This window comes from Pelophylax lessonae (assembly GCF_965119305.1).
Source record: "Pelophylax lessonae genome assembly, chromosome: 4".
Classification (NCBI taxonomy): domain Eukaryota; kingdom Metazoa; phylum Chordata; class Amphibia; order Anura; family Ranidae; genus Pelophylax; species Pelophylax lessonae.
In genome coordinates, this window is record NC_138771.1 from 303,764,250 (window position 1) to 303,781,756 (window position 17,507).

General features: G+C 42.8%; 1 protein-coding gene across 1 annotated transcript in view; it reads right to left on the reverse strand.

Annotated features, from left to right (window-relative positions):
- Positions 1 to 1,507: 1,507 nt before the first annotated feature.
- Positions 1,508 to 17,507, reverse strand: part of DRAM1 (DNA damage regulated autophagy modulator 1) — a 73,914-nt gene continuing 57,914 nt past the window's right edge. Inside the window, exons 6-7 of the mRNA XM_082255996.1 lie at positions 11,013 to 11,105; positions 1,508 to 1,761 (exon numbers count right to left, since the gene is read on the reverse strand). Coding sequence (XP_082112122.1) covers positions 1,717 to 1,761; positions 11,013 to 11,105 — 138 coding nt within the window. The 3' untranslated portion in view covers positions 1,508 to 1,716. The remainder of the gene's footprint in view (positions 1,762 to 11,012; positions 11,106 to 17,507) is intronic.

The following is a 17,507-nucleotide window of genomic DNA, read 5'->3' on the forward strand; positions in this document are numbered from 1 at the left end:
GATCAGGGGTGGAACCAAGGCAAATTCAAAGCCGCATACTGCCCCGTCTTCTTCCGAATCACTGTCAGATGATTTCGCTTAAGTAATGCTCGGTTGAGAGGGGCCCTGATCTTCCGGAGCTTCAGCTGGAGAACTGGATGTGGTGGGACCAGGTGCTGGGACCGTACCCCACTCCTTCAGGGACTGTTTCACTACCCTCTTCACCAGGTATTCCAATCTATGGTCCTCGGGCTCCCTCTCACCTGCTGCCTGAGCAAAACATGGCTCACATAGGGACTTGTCCTCCGGGACATGTGCCCCACAACCCCAACAAGCTCTCTGGTGTGTGCGGTGACCCTGATGTTGTGTATGGTGTCTGGAGGAGGAATTAGAGCGTCTCCTCTGATGCCTACTCCCTGATGGAGATTCCTGGCGTCTTGATCTGGAGGATAAACTCCCACGTGGTCTGACAGGGTCTCTATCCTGAGATAATCTAGGCCTGTAAGAGCTGATGGAAAAAAGAGAAAAGACGGGGAGACACTGGATTTAGCCATGAACGAGGGACCAGCTAGCCCTCCCCCACCCCCCCTGAAAATGCCAGCACCCACCTGTTATGAGAGGGCTGGCCACAGGTGGGCGGTGACGCAGGATCCATACTTCAGGCCAAACAACCAGACTGATAAAGAAAGGTAATATACATCAGACACAAAGACAATACAGTGGTATAGTGTAAGATAACCACACTCCATCCTCCCCTCTGCAAGTCAAACATCCATTGCACATACCTGTAGCAAGGAATCCAGAGACACAGGGAAGCTGCCGCAACGCCCACAGTACTTCCCAAAGCACAGGGGAACTGACAGCTGTTTAAATCACCCGCCGGAATGACGTCAGCGGTGATGCGGCCACGATCGCGAGTGCGCATGCGCGAACCAAGCCTCGGCTTCGTTCGTGACACACTGCGCATGTGCGGGACCTAGAGGCGGCCACCGATTGGCCGCAGACAGGAAGAGGAAGGTGTGCTGGAACGCAGGAAGCGTTCCATAGCCATTGGGGCCGAAACAAACGCTGCTAGTAACAGAGAAAGCACACACAAAAGGCAAACATAAATAACAAATATCGCTGCCATGAAGAGCTGTGATGACAATCTTTCAGACCCTGTCAGAGTATGCCGGCAGTCTTCAGTCAACTGCAGAGAGCTGGGGAATTTTAAATGTCACTCACCCGCCCGTGGCTGGGCCCTGGACATGCAGACACCATCCAAAGTATCCTGAGGTAAGCCGGACGTAAGTAAGACATCAAAAACATAGGTCCTTGGAGGAGGACAAAAAAGGAACACCTGCTGTACTTGAGAGCTGAAATTTATGGGAGGGGGGTCCTATACCCTTGGAGTGGAGGCGGGGTTAACCCACACGTAGGCTGCCATGGAGACTGTCAGGAAGAAAAACTTACAATATGTGAAGATGTACTCAAAAGCTTGCATCACTGTGGATGTTTTCCATTTTTTTAATCAATTAATCAGAAATCATTGATTGTAACTTTTTATTGGTATGAAAATATATATAAAACACAAACAAATTGTTGAAAAGGTGCAGTGTAATACTTAAACTATCATGTCTCCGCATCCAGTACAGAGCAGTGCAAATTGTAAACCAGCGACAATACCCTTGTTAGTTGGACTGGTTAACATCTATTAAAAAGATTTAGTCAATCTATAACACTGTTATAGGGCTGTAGTCAAAAATCATCATGAAGTTCTGTTGAAACCGTCAACGTTACAGCCTGCAAAGAAAAAAAAAAAAAGTGTACACGTGTCAGAAAATGATTCGTTACCTACAATTCACTGTTAAAGAGTTCTGAAAACATATATGCAAAAAAAGCGAAAAATGTGTAATAGAGGTAAAAGTTGCACTAATACATATGAAGTAGACAAGCACATAAAATACCATTCCTTTGCAGTTCCATAAAACTTACAAGTCCTCCACCCTATGACTGGGCAGTGAAAGTTGAAGCATTGAACTGATAGTCTCAGCGCTCTGGCACTCTGCTCTCTCCTCCTATCAGCATGCTGCTTGCACTTCGGAACAACTGATTGGCTCATTGTACTGCTTCTTTCTCCCCAAGTATAAGCGCTGTTTTACAGGGGACTGTAGGAGGCTTTTTCCAGGTCAGATCCAGGTAGGGTTGCCACCTTTTCTTCAAGTCAAACCCAAACACTTTAGCAGTGCACGGCAAAATTATTGTTTAAGGGGTAATGCTGTGGACTCTGATGTAAAGGGAAACTCTGATGTAAGGGGGTTCCTGCTCATTAAACCTCACACTTACATCAGAGTTCTCAGCATTCCCCTTTAAATTTAGGGTTCCCAAAGCCCCCCTTATATCAGAGTCCACAGGGCTCCCCTTACATCTGAGTCCCCCCTTACCTTAGTGTACTCACTGAGGATGGAGGCTCAGGCATCAACACTTTTCAGCCACCATGTATCTGTTGGTTGCTGAGCTTCAAATTTCTAGCCCACATGTCCTTTTCCTGAGGCACAGAAAACCGGGGATTGGAGTGTGGGTGGACAGACAGAGGGGTAGGAGCAGGAGGAGGAGCAGATCAAGCCCTCTCTCCACTTCTGTTTGTGTATGGGAATGGGGCCATGCACATACCTATGCACTCGGCAGTTGTGGTACCCAGTTACTTGGGAAGCCACAGTCCATTCTGAATACTGTATTGTGTCCAGGTTTCAGGCGGTCTGAAACCTGTACACGCGATTCAAAACCTGGACTGTCTGGGTAAATCCCAGACAGGTTGCAACCCTGGATCCAGGTACTTACACTGCTGAATTTTACAGTTATGTATTTATTAAAGGTCATTGAATGCATTTTAATGAAACTAGTGTAAGTACCTGAATCAGCCTCCTGTAATTCCCTATACAGCAGCACACAAGAGAGGGAGGAGCAGTACTATTTGCCAATTAGCCTCTGCTGCATGCACATATATCATGGTTTCTTAACCTGTGGCCCTCCAGCTGTTGGGGAACTGCAAGTCCCATCATGGCTCTGCCTTTGGCAGTCTTAATTCTACTGGAGGGCCACAGGTTGAGCACCCATAACATACACTCACTGGCCACTTTTTAGGTACACCTGTTTAATTGCTTGGTAACACAAATTGCTAATCAGCCAATCACATGGCAGCAACTCAATACATTTAGGAATCTAGATGTGATGAAGACGACGTGCTGAAGTTCAAACCAAGGGTCAGAATGGGTAAGAAAGGGGATTTAAGTGGCTTTGAACATGGCATGGTTGTTGGTGCCAGACGGGCTGGTCTGAGTATTTCAAAAACTGCTGATCTACTGGGATTTTCACGCACAACCATCTCTAGGGTTTAAAGAGAACGGTCCAAAAAAGAGAAAATACCCAGTGAGCAGAGGCTGTGTGAATGTATCAATGGTTCAGGCTGGTGGTGATGGTGTAATGGTGTGGGGAATATTTTCTTGGCACACTTTGAGCCCCTTCGTACCAACTTAGCATCGTTTAAACGCCACAGCCAACCTGAGTATTGTTGCTGACCATGTCCATCCCTTTATGACTACAGCGCACCCATCTTCTCCTGGCTCCTTCCAGCAGGATAATTCACCATGTCACAAAGCTCCAATCATCTCACCACTGGTTTCTTGAACATGACAGTGAGGTCACTGTACTCTAATGGCCTCCACAGTCACCAGATCTCAATCCAATACAGCACTTTTGGGATGTGGTGAAATGGGAGTTTCGCATCATGGATGTGCAGGCGACAAATCTGCAGCAACTGCGTGATGCCATCATGTCAATATGGACCAAAATCTCTGAGGAATGTTTCCAAAACCTTACTGAATCTTTGCCACCAAGAATTAAAGGGATTGTAAAGACAAAAGTTTTTTTTTTATCTTAATGCATTCTATGCATTAAGATAAAATATCTTCCCTGTGCAGCAGCCCCCCTAATACTTACCTGAACCCATTTTTATCAAGCGATGTTGCAGGAGTTTCTCAGCTGCCCAGGACTTCCCTCCTCATTGGCTGAGACAATCAAAGTCATTAATCAAAATAAGTCAGTCAATCAGGAGAGAAAGGGGGCGGGTCTCGGCTCTTTGTCTGAATGGACACAGGGAGCTGTGGCTAGGCTTGGGTGCCCTTATAGCAAGCTGCTTGCTGTGGGGGCACTCAACAGGAGGGAGGGGCTAGGAGCAGCAACGAGGGACCCGAGAAGAGGAGGATCTGGGCCACTCTGTGCAAAACCACTGCAAAGAGCAGGGAAGTATAAAATGTTTGTCATTTTTTATTTTTTTTTTAACAGAGACTTTACAATCACTTAAACCACTTGCCGACCGCCGCACGACTATTTACGTCGGTCAGCCCCTCACAGACAGATCGACGTAGGGCTACGTCGCTAGCCTGTGAGGGTTTAGGGAGCGAGCGCGCACCCCCCGAGGCGCGTTCCCACGTGGTCACGGACCCCCCCGCGCGTGTGCCCGGCGGACATCGGGTCACTCGCGATCGTCGGGTGGAGAGGGAGAAAGGCAGGCAGCTAATGTAAACAAGCCGTCTGTCATTCACCCCTGTGTAGGAATGGTGATCATACGGTTCTACTATGTAGGACCGTTGATCATTGTTCCTACACCTCAAGCCACAGCCAATCACAGTTAGAATCACGCCCCTAGGGACACACATAACCCCTCCCTCTCAAAAAAGTTAACCCCTTCACTGCCAGTGTAATTTTACAGTAACAGTGCATATGTATAGCACTGATTACTGTAGAACTGTCACTGGTAACCCCAAAAGTGTCAAAAATGTCAGTCAAGGGTCCGATCTGTCCGCCGCAATGTCGCAGTCCCGCAAAGAAAATCGCAGATCGCCGCCATTACGCGTTAAAAAAAAACAACAAAAATGACAGAAATCTTTCCCTTTGTTGGTAAACCCAATAACTTTTGCGCAAACCAGTCAAAATATGCTTTTTGCGATTTTTTTTTTACCAAACATATGGTAAAAAAAAATAATTGGCCCAAAATGTTAAAAAAATTTGATTTTTACTTTTTTTTTGGGGAATTTCATATAAAAAAATGTGAAAAATATTGTTATTTTTGCAAAATTGACGCTGTTTTTTTGTTTATAGCGCAAAAAGTAAAAATCGTACAGGTGATCAAATACCACCAAAAGAAAGCTCTGTTTGTGGGAAAAAAAGGACGTCAAATTCGTTTAGGTACAGCGTCGCACGACCGCGCAATTGTCCGTTAAAGTCACGCAGTGCCGAATCGCAAAATAGGCCCTGATCAGGAAGGGGTAAAATCTTCCGGGGCTTAAGTGGTTAAGGCAGTTCTGAAGACAAAAGGGGGTGAGACCCAGTACTAGCAAGGTGTACCTAATAATGTGGTCAATGAGTGTATGTTAAACATGAACGGAGGGGGGCTTGACTCACAAGTGTGCTTCTGCTCGCTTAACAAGCTCAGTTGTGTTTTTTTAACTAGGCTGCAATGGAGCTCAAAGACCTGGCTGAATTCCAAGACTGGCAGAGCAAATTACAAATCCTGTGAAACATGAACCAGTTTCTCACTATGCATTTGAAATGTGTATTTATCTACTTGCCTGGAGTTCTGCTAAAGTGAATCTGAAATCAGAATATAATATAATGACTAGAGCTCGTCCATGCATCTGCCCCAGTTCTAAAACCCCCTTTGCCCCAGTGATATTTACTTGTCAGCTGCAGTGGACTCCCGGTCTTCCAGGTCTGGCCAATCACTGTCCTCCCTTCCACTTTCATCTTTGCAGCAGCTTTGTGTCTGACACAGTCACCGATTGTCTGCTCAGGTAGAGTATTTTAGTGGTGATAGATTCAATTTTAGCAAGGGGGCAGACCTTTGGATTAGGGTTTTTAGGTCTACTTTAACCACAGTTTTCTTTTTTTTTGAGGAGTAGGGGTACAGTTGGGAATACTGGGATCCCTAGGATAGATAAGTATTTTTATACATATATACCCTTCTCTGTTTTACCCCCTACATGTACTATATTATTATATAAATCTCCTTTCTTTCCAGTACTCTCTGTGGGTTATAATTTTCCACCGGGTACACCTCTTTCTCCTGATTGGACTGAATTGGTATCAGTTTCTTGGATCTGTTCTCCCTATGATGTTTCAAATGTTGGCCCTTTTATTCTTTTGTTTTTATGAATAACCCAATTATGTGCAAGAAGTAGGATATAGAATTGTTTGGGTTTTTCTTCCATACGTTTTGAACTATATGATTTGATATATTCTTCTATAATTTCAGAGTCTTGGTTTTTTGCTTGCCTTCCTGATGAAGTGTGCCTACGACCCATGAAATGTGTTGAAGAGATAACAAGCAAGTTACCCCACTTATGTTTATTGAGAATGGTGAAAACATCATGCAATGTTTGCACTAAATGGCAGATGTATCTATATTAGGTTATGAGGTTTACATGTATTTTAACCACATGCCGACCGCAATACGTATATACTGTATACGTTGCGGTTTCCAAGTGGTTTACTGGGATTATGGCTGAAGATATTGTTTTTTTTCTGCAGGCGGCTGGCTTTCTCATGAAACCAAAAATTAAACATATTGGACTAGGTGGGACTTTAGATGAGACCCAGGCTGGTGTTGCCCGGCGTCTCCATCCCTATAACGAGAAACAAAATGAGGTTGAGGGATTGTAAGAGGTGCATGAAAGTCAGCCAGCCCCCAGTCTGATGTACTCACCCTCCAGTCTGTCACCAACCAAATAAAACCTGTCTCTTGGTACAAAGAACAGGGGTTTAGTTGACACACATTTGCAAACGCATGTGAAAGCTGCAGAGCCACTTCACGGCACCCTGTTTAAATCTGCAGTCCTACACTCTTAATTTAGTGTCCTCACACTGGAGGCACATGGCCGCTAATGGGTGGATGGGGAACAGGTGAGAGGGAGACAGCCCAACCTCCCCCAACCCATCCCCATGCACGACTGGCTGTTGTCTCCATATACTGCATCCACCAAGGGGATGGAGGTGTAATGCTTTTCAGCTGGTCTTTTCCAGTTTGCACCATGGTTATATTATAACCTATTTATTTGAGCTTTTTTGAGACAACAGCCAGTCGTGCATGGGGATGGGTTGGGGGAGGTTGGGCTGTCTCCCTCTCACCTGTTCCCCATCCACCCATTAGCGGCCATGTGCCTCCAGTGTGAGGACACTAAATTAAGAGTGTAGGACTGCAGATTTAAACAGGGTGCCGTGAAGTGGCTCTGCAGCTTTCACATGCGTTTGCAAATGTGTGTCAACTAAACCCCTGTTCTTTGTACCAAGAGACAGGTTTTATTTGGTTGGTGACAGACTAGAGGGTGAGTACATCAGACTGGGGGCTGGCTGACTTTCATGCACCTCTTACAATCCCTCAACCTCATTTTGTTTTTCATGAAACCAGTTCAAGTGGCTTATGAGCCGCTTGAACGGTTTCCAAAGCAGAGGAAGGGGATGTTCCCCCCCTCCCTCCGCTCGCCGTTTTTTCTCAAAACGATCTGATGGTGTGGCCAGCTGCTGCCATAGGCGATCAAAGAGTTAGCCTTGGAGGACCTTCTGGTCCAAGCTGTAAGAAACAATTTTGCTTTAAAGGTAAAGAAGATATTTGGGATCTTTTTGACCCCAGATCTCTATCAGGGCCTATCATGCTTATTTCTATTACAATGGTTGTTTACAGTCCTAGTAATCAAAATAAAAGTGATTAAAAAAAAAAAAGTTATTCTTCACTTATAAAACCTCGATTTGCTCTCGCTACCAAGAAGTAGGATATAAGTGCCTGACCAGGTGGCACTATACCCCGGCGCGGTTGAGTCGGATGTTCCCGACCAGTGTCGACACTTGTTGGAGGTGCGGGAAGGAGCAAGGGACGTACCTCCATATTTTCTGGTCATGTGAACAGGTGCAGCCATTCTGGACATCGGTACGCCTCATTGCCCAAAAATTCACAGACCACCCTCTGACGCTTGACCCTGCGCTTTTCCTGCTCCACCATCACGAGTTCCCGAGGGCGTCATATCGGAAGTCCATCTTGCCGATATTGTTCACGGCAGCGAAGAGTTGCATCCCCCCCCTTTGGAAGCAGACCCAGCCCCCGACCGTGGCCATGTGGCTTAAAAAAGTCAAATGCATTAATGAAATGGAAGATCTGATGGCGACGGAGAGGGGAACCAGAGAGAAATTTACGAAACGCTGGTTCTACTGGCACGAGTTTACATTCTCGGCGGAATACCGGGATATCTTCTTTTAAATGCTCGAAATGTGGGTACTGGTGTGCCGAGCAGTCCCCCACCCCCCCCTCCCCCCTTCTCTTTCTCCCTTACCACTTTTTTTTTTTTTCTTCTTCCCATTTTTCTTTTTTCCTTGCTGTTTGTTTTCATATACTCCTTTGTTTTATTATTCTGCCTGGATTACTCTTTTAGGCGTATTTATCTGCTTATCTATCAAGATACACGTCTTGCTCCCAGACGGACATACTGGTGTCGATCCCCCCCTGCCCCTGCGAGGTTCTTGGGAGTCCGTTGGGGGGCGGCCCCCCGTGCGCCTGATACCGGCCATGTGTTGGATGCCGGTGGTGTCGGGGGTGTGCCCCGCGATGACCCTTGAGCTCCTGACTTTCCACTTGGTACCATGTTTTCCTATGTACGGGGTTCTAGGGGGTCGGAGTGCTTTTGTTTGAGTATTAGGGGCTATACGCCCCCCTTGTTCCACTGTGTTATTGTCCTGTTATTCCATGCTGTTTGAATGAGCCGAAAGCTCTGTTTTCTACCTTTAAATTGTTATTGCTTACTGTGTTTATCTGGTGGCTTGTAAACTGTTTTATTTGTTTCAATAAACGAATTAAAAAAAAAAAAAAAAGTTAAGAGGACAGTGTAAAAATAAAAAGTAAAATAAATAATAATAATACAAAAATTTGAAGCGCCCCATCCCTCCAAGCTTGCACGTAGAAGCAAACGTATACCTAAGTGGCGCACATATATGTAAACGATATTCAAACCACACATGTGAGGTATCACGAAAGCAATAATTCTAGTGCAAGACCTCCTCTGTAACTCTAAACAGGTAACATGTAAAGGCTTTTAAAGCATCAACTATGGAGAATTTTAGTACCGTTGTTTGTCGCCATTCAACGAGCGTGCACAATTTTAAAGCGTGACATGTTAGCTATTTTCTCGTAGAAACATCGTCTTTCACATTATACAAAAAAATTGGGGCAGCTATTGTGTTTTTTTATTCATTAAAGTGTGTTTTGTTTTTTTTAAATTGCGTTTGCAAAACCACTTCACAAATACTGTGTGACATAAAAAATTGCAACTATCCCCATTTTATTCCCTAGGGTCTCTGCAAAAAAAAAATGTACAATGTTTGGGGGTTGTAAGTAATTGCCTTGCAAAAAATACTGATTTAAACTGGGTGGCACAGTGGTGTAGTGGTTAGCACTAGCAGAAAGAGGGTCGCTGGTTTGAATCCCAACCATGACACTACCTGCCTGGAGTTTGCATGTTCTCCCAGTGCCTGCGTGGGTTTCCTCCGGGTACTCCGGTTTCCTCCCACACTCCAAAGACATGCTGGTAGGTTAATTGGATCCTGTATAAAAAAATAATTGGCTCTACTATGTATGTATGAATGTGAGTTTAGGGGACCTTAGGTTGTAAGCTCTTTGAGGGCAGGGACTGATGTGAATGTGCAATGTATATGTAAAGTGCTGCCTAAATTGACAGCGCTATATAAGAACCTGAAATAAATAAAATAAACAAAAAGTGCCAGAAAAAGCCTAGTTTCTATTTATTCACACATTTTTGTGGTAACGATGAAGTCCTGTTAGTGCCGGTTCACATTGGTGCGATGCGGGAACCCTGTGAATCCACTGCGGGTTCCCGCATCGCACCCGACTTGCAGGCAGTTCACACTGCCATATGCGAACTGCTGGGAGTGTCAATACAAAGGTAATGACACCCCCACATTAGTTCGCATATCGCAGTGCGAACTGTCAATTCGGACAGAAATCAGATCGCATATGTGTGTAAACACCCATGGGATTCGATTCTGGTGCAGACCAAAAAAAGGGTCCTGCACGACTTTGGTCAGAATGTGATGAGAATTCAGCCATACAATCTGTATGGCTGAATTCGCATCGCACAGACATCGCTTGTGATTTGCATAGCAGTGCGGTGCAAATGACATTCGATGTCTCACATCGCTATAGTGGGATCCGGCACTTAGTGTTTCATAGGTTGGTTTTCTTGAGGCACCAAAAGAAGTGAGAGGAAGATTCTTCAAGACGAGAGGAATTCCCTTCTTGGACAGCTCTTACCAGAACAGGTGTCCCCATTTCATCTTTATTTCGGTTTCTCTGACAGCTATAATGTTTTGGATTTCATATCCCTTTCTGTCTGGGTGATATTGGCCACCTGGACATATAGAGAGGTCTTCCCAGTGGCACACAGAACAAAAACTCACTAAGGGTCCTTTCACGCGGCACGGTCCGTTTTTTTTTTTTCCGCTCAGGCGCTTTTTTTTTTAAACGGACAAGGATGACACTTTTGTAGGGTCCGTTCCGTATGTCCGTTTTTCATCCATCCGTTTGCGGATGAAAAACGGACATAATGTATGTCTATGGGATTGCGGATGTCAGCGGATGACACCGCTGACATCCGTTTTTGCGTCCGTTCCGTTTTATAAATGGAAGAAAAATAGGGTTCTGTTCCGTTCCAAAAAACGGAACTGAACGGAATGGACGCAAAACGGATGTCAGCGGATGGTCATCCGCTAACGTCCGCAATCCCATAGACATACATTGTCTGTTTTTCATCCACAAACGGATGGGAGGAAAAACGGACAAACGAACCGCCCGTGTGAAAGGACCCTAAGGTCCTAACTTTTCCCTACTATCCAAAAAAGAAAAATGTTTTGGCTATAAATATACTTTAACAATTTCTTTATAAATAGCTTGTTCCTCACTTCAAACATCATTGCATTCAGTCTATAGTACCAACCTGAAAATCTCTGATGAATGTTAGGAAAAATGTAACAAAGCCAAAAGCTACTATCCATTCACAAACAGCACTTGCTTGGTGATATGGGGACGGCTAGAGAAGGAAAGGAGAGTGAGAGACGATTATATGGGGGAATATGCATCAAGGAATATACAGTATGTCCACAATGTTCATGAAAATGAAAAACTTTTCCAGTTTTTGTGAAACTGAACAGTTATTTGCATTTCCAGTACAGCCTTGTCTCATAACACCAGAAGGCCAATCTGAAAATATTATCAGTGCCAAAATCAATCAGCGCAATCACAGTGTAAAAAGATGAATAAAAATGTGCATAAACTTTAAATGGCTGCTGTCACTGGCACAGTGATTTCACTACACTCAATAAATAAATATATCAAACTTAAACAGTGCTGCGCCACAACTATAAAAATATGGTTTATTTATTATTTTTATAGTTGTAGCGCAGCACTGTTTATAAGCTTGATCAATCTGAAAATATAAAAGCAAAGGGTAGTGCGCTTTTCAGATGTGTGATGAAGCTAAAATAATAATATGATAAACCAAGAAGTGTAATAGATAAAAAACGATAAGGTAAACCTTCAAAATCTATTATATATATATATAAATAACAAGCAAGTAAAAATCAAGTGCTGAATAAATATAAAGCAAAAATATACAAATATTGATATATATAATATATTTGTGCTTTATATTTATTCAGCATTTGATTTTAACTTGCTTGTTATTTATTTATATATTTTGAAGGATTATCTTATCGTTTTTTTATCTATTACAATTCTTGGTTTATCATATTATTATTTTAGCTTCATCACACATCTGAAAAGCGCACTACCCTTTGCTTTTATATTTTTCTTTGCAAGCTCTTGAGTACTTGTGTTGGTGAGTGCTGCAGTTCATTTATAGGTGTGGATAGTAGCCATCACAGCAGCGCACCTGTTCTCACACTTTATTTATACAATCTGAAAATATGTTTTGCTTTTCTTTTCCTGGATTTAGCACTTTTTGACTTTTGAGCCTTTTAGAAAACCTTTTTTACAGCAATATTTTGCACACTTTTGTTTTTAAATGGTTTTTTTTTTTTTTTACAAAATGTTACTATTTTTTCATTTATAAATCAGCAATTTAATTCTGAAGATAAAGCTTGCAGCTTTTTCTGTACTTTAAACTAATGAAAATTATGGTCTATAATAACAACCATGGTAAAACATGTCCTCCCGTTCAGGGAACCGTAGGAGAGTAAAGCCCCGTACACATGCACCGAATGTCGGCCGAACGATCGGCCGTCTTTTGTCCGGTGCTGTCCTGTCGGCTGAAAAGTGCTAAAGACTGCACACGAATTTTGTCGGCCAACAACAGCCGACTGCAGAAGTGATGTCATGTGATGGTTAACTTTCCGTGTGTTTTTTCTTTTCTGAGCATGCCCAGTCTTGCTAATCTGCTGTTTGTCGGCGGAATTCTGTACTGACTGGCGAACAATCGGCCGTTCTGGTGACGGCCAACAAATATTTTAAAGTCTGCACGAGAGATTCTGTTCGGCCGAAAATGCGCTGTCGGCTGTCGGAAGCATCATACTAACAAGCCTACAATCGGCCAATCGGTCGGCGGCCGAATATTTACGGCCGACAATCGGTACGTGTGTACGGGGCTTTAGATAATATTTTACAACAGTTTTATCTGCAGATTTTACAAGAAAAATGCATGTGATAACTGTATATTTCAACAACCTTTTCTTCATACTTCAGTTCGTATTGTTTCAGGTTAACAGATAAATAATCAGGGGGAAAAAAATTATGAATAAGTAAAAAGAAAACTCAGAAGAAGAAATAAAAAGTAATAAAGAGAACTCCTTTCATTAATTTAAAAAAAAAAAAACAGATTCCTTAAAAACGTTATATTCCTTAAATAAGTAAAACGATAATAGAATCCGCGCTAAGGAATCAAAGGATATAGATGTATACTAATAAGCTGCAGCCTCACTTAAACTATAGCCAAAAGGCTATATAAATAGATGAGAATGGAGGTGATGGCGCTGCTTATATTATAAAGTGCAATTAGGTAGATATAAATATGTAAACATGTATCATCAGGTAAATTGTATATAGAAAAGACTATGGCAAATGGCCACAAGGTGGCGAAGTGCAATGTGCAAAAAGGTGCTGAGCTAAATAAATATGTGTATATATGCAATAGTGAAAAAAAATATAAATATAAATAATCAGCAAGATAAATATAGCATAAACAGCATTAAATAGATCAATAAATGAATAAATCAATGGATAATATAAAATGACTCAAAAAATCGCAATGATAAAAAATATTAAAATAGTGCGGGAAAACATTAACCAATCCGGGTAAATGTGCTAATATACAGGGGAGTGTTATACAAAGTGCACCATAAAGTGATATTAATGATTAATATATAAAATAAGTCCGTGGACAAAAATTGTGCAAAAACAATGAATGTGCGGGAAACTTTTTTCAAAGTGCAACAATAAGTGATGATCAGTCAATATATATACTGGAATGAATCCTTAAATAGGTGAGTATACCCAGTGAGATAGGTGGGCAGTGACTTACGGTGACCCCCCAAGGTAAGTCACTGCCCACCTATCTCACTGGGTATACTCACCTATTTAAGGATTCATTCCAGTATATATATTGACTGATCATCACTTATTGTTGCACTTTGAAAAAAGTTTCCCGCACATTCATTGTTTTTGCACAATTTTTGTCCACGGACTTATTTTATATATTAATCATTAATATCACTTTATGGTGCACTTTGTATAACACTCCCCTGTATATTTGCACATTTACCCGGATTGGTTAATGTTTTCCCGCACTATTTTAATATTTTTTATCATTGCGATTTTTTGAGTCATTTTATATTATCCATTGATTTATTCATTTATTGATCTATTTAATGCTGTTTATGCTATATTTATCTTGCTGATTATTTATATTTATATTTTTTTTCACTATTGCATATATACACATATTTATTTATCTCAGCACCTTTTTGCACATTGCACTTCGCCACCTTGTGGCCATTTGCCATAGTCTTTTCTATATACAATTTACCTGATGATACATGTTTACATATTTATATCTACCTAATTGCACTTTATAATATAAGCAGCGCCATCACCTCCATTCTCTTCCTTAAATAAGTACCCCAAATTATTTTGGAAGAGGTATGCACTGCTAGTAAGGGCCAACACCACCAGCAACTCATTGTTCAAGTGGCTGTGTTACCCAGTTTACAGGTGACATTGCAGCAGTGTTGCCAACCATCAGTATTTTTACTGGCAGCCAGTAAAAAAGGTCACTTTTCTCCTGCCAGTAACAGGAAAATGTTGCCAGTAAAAAACTTGACTGTGACGCATGGCTCGGAACTGCACATGCACAGTGCCGGTCCAGAGCTGGCCAAGACCATCCAAGTGCCTGCTACAGTGTTTTTGGGCGGTGGAAGTCGGGTGGAGGTGATGCCTGAGTGTGTTCCGTGATGCCATGGTGCAAGGGAGCCGAGCGAAGCAGCTGGGTCTGCGGGGCAGGAGCAAGGCAAGCTGGGAGAGGGACTGTCAGTGCTGTATAGACTGGAGTGGACTGAAGTGACCACCTGCCATGGAGAGAGACTGTCACTGTGACTCAGGAAGGGATGTGTCATGTCAGTGTGGTGTTATCATCATCTGTGCTGCTGCACACTGCTGTCAGTGTCACTGTCAGAGTCATTTTCATGTGTGTGTTCCTGCCCATTCTAATTTCTTGCCCTCCTGAGTCCTGTCCCTGAGCTACTTACTTACTACATCAAAAATAAAATAAGAAATATGTTTTTTGTCTTAATATCTGCTTTACATCGCATTGCTAATTGCTTATTGTACTTGTTTGTAGCCTAAATACTGAAATTTGCACTTAAAACTGTAATTTTGTAACTTTTGGAAATGACAGTAAAAACTTGGCTGTGCAAGTAAATTTTGGGTCAGTAATGCCCCATACACACGTGCAGATTATCTGCAGACTTTTGTCTGCAGACTTACCAAAACCATATAATATGAGGTCAAACCTAAACACTTTCAATTTGTATGCAATCCGGCAGGCCCTTGCACTACATAAAAAAGGTAAGTCTGCAGACAAAAGTCTGCAGATAATCTGCACGTGTGTACGGGGCATAAATATCAATCTGGTGGGTTGGCAACACTGTATTGTTGTCCAAAGATTTTTCTCATCTCATGCTACTGGTTATCTATAGCTGGTATTACCCTGTCCTGTGCTGCTACATCACATACTGTCAGTACCACTGTAGAGATAGACTGCTGACTGGTCTGTAGGCACACTCCTGTACTCCACCTAACAGGGAAGTTGTGCTCAGAACTTGGTGACATAGTTGTACAGAACTGGGGAAGCGCAGCTGTGTGGGTGGCACATCCAGAGGTCTGTCATTCCTCAGAAATGTTGAATTCATGAACATGAAAAACATGATTCATGAAAACTTCATGTTGCACTGCCCTCGTAGGGCCCGGGCTGCTGTATAAAGTATGAAGGTCTCTGGGTCACCAGATGGTTGAGTATTTTTACATATTCAGATGCAAACTCATCCACTCATTATCCAATGATCAGTCCAGGGGATTTGTTTTTTGTGTTTATTGTTAGAACTTGGATAGGAGAAGGGATTAGTGGGATACTCCAACTTGAACTATGCATAAAAGAAGACAACTCTCACTTGGCCTCACCTAATTGAACTGGATAGCAGACCCTCTGCTTAACCATACAGGATTTGTATGGAAGAAAAGTCCTTTGCACACTCTGGCAACAGATGCAATGAACACTCCATCCACTGACTTCACTAGCAGGAAGAGATGGCCCTCACCGAACAGGCTCCTAGACATAGATCTGTACTCACAGCAACCAGAAACAGATCCTTCCAGGTATATCCCCCTTCTCAGTCAGTTCTGCTGGACATCAGGGTTGCAGCTTCTGTAACTCAGGCCGTCAGGTCGACCATCTGAGGCCACATGGCAGCCTGTACAGAGGGGCAGCATCTCCCTTCCTTTCGGGACCCCGCTCTCCAGCCGAAGACCTTTGCACATGTGCTCTCTTGGTATAAATACAGTCACCCAGCATACCTTGAGGCACTTTCCTCTGCCAATGGCCAGGGCTGTATCTACACCCATGCTCCCCATTTGTCAGGTTTCCTCTCACTGTCCAATACGCCCCGTCCTATTGGACTAGTGTGAAACTGGCAGACAACATGAGCAGCATCTGATCACGCTGAGCAAACCCTACCAATAGATCACTGCTCCCTGTTAGGCAGAGAGTACCTAAATTTGGCTGAAAGTTTCCCTGGTAAGCAGAGAAACCCAAAAACTATGCACTCTCTAGCACCTACCTAGGAGGCTGCTACATCCATAAAAAAACTATAGAGCAAGAAGACAATACTGTTGCTATTTATCTTAGTCTATTGCTACAAGGCTTTAATTTAACCGCTTGTCTACTGTATTTATGTATATATACGGTGGCAAGGCAGCTCCCCTGGGCAGAATCCCATACCTGTACATGATTCTGCACTTCTGGGTCTGGGGCGTGCATGCACGCCGCTGGAGACCTGCTCCTGCTGTGATCGGACACAGTGGCAGCCAATCAGCGGGCCAATCAGTGGGACCCGCCGACCATTCCTGAGAGAAGCAGAATGGCGGTCTGCCTATGTAAACAAGGCAGATCGCTCTGTAAGAATGGAAGGTAGTGATCCTGTGTTTGTGCCAAGCAGGAACACGGATCTCTGCCTTCTCACAGTACAAGCACCTCCCACACAGTTAGCAAGCACTCCCTAGGAATACATTTGATCACCCCTGATGTTTACCCCTTCCCAGCTGGGGTCATTAGCACAGTGACAGTGCATATTTTTATCACTGATCACTGTATAAGTGTCACTGGTCCCTAAAAAAGTGTCAAAAGTGTCGCTTAGTGTCTAATTTGTCCGCCGCAATGTCGCAGTCCTGTTATAAGTCGCTGATCCCTGCCATTACTAGTAAAAAAAAATAATTCAATAAAAATATTGCATAGTTTGTAGCTGCTATAACTTTTGCGCAAACCAATCAATATATGCTTATTGTGATTTTTTGTTTACCAAAAATATGTAGCAAAAAACATATTGGCCTAAATTGATAAAGAAATTAGATTTTTTACATTTTTTTATTGTGTATGTTTTAGCAGAAAGTAAAAAAATATATATATTTTTTTCAAAATTGTTGGTTGTTTTTTGTTTATAGCGCAAAAAATAAAAACTGCAGAGGTGATCAAAAACCACCAAAAGAAAGCTCTATTTGTGGGGGGGGGGGGGGGGGGGAAAGGACATTTTATTTGTGTAAAGTGTCGCACAACCGCGCAACCGTCAGTTAAAATAAAATACGCAAGTAGTAAGTACATTTACACACAACAAACATTAAACTTATCAGATGTACGTGTCTGAGGAATTGG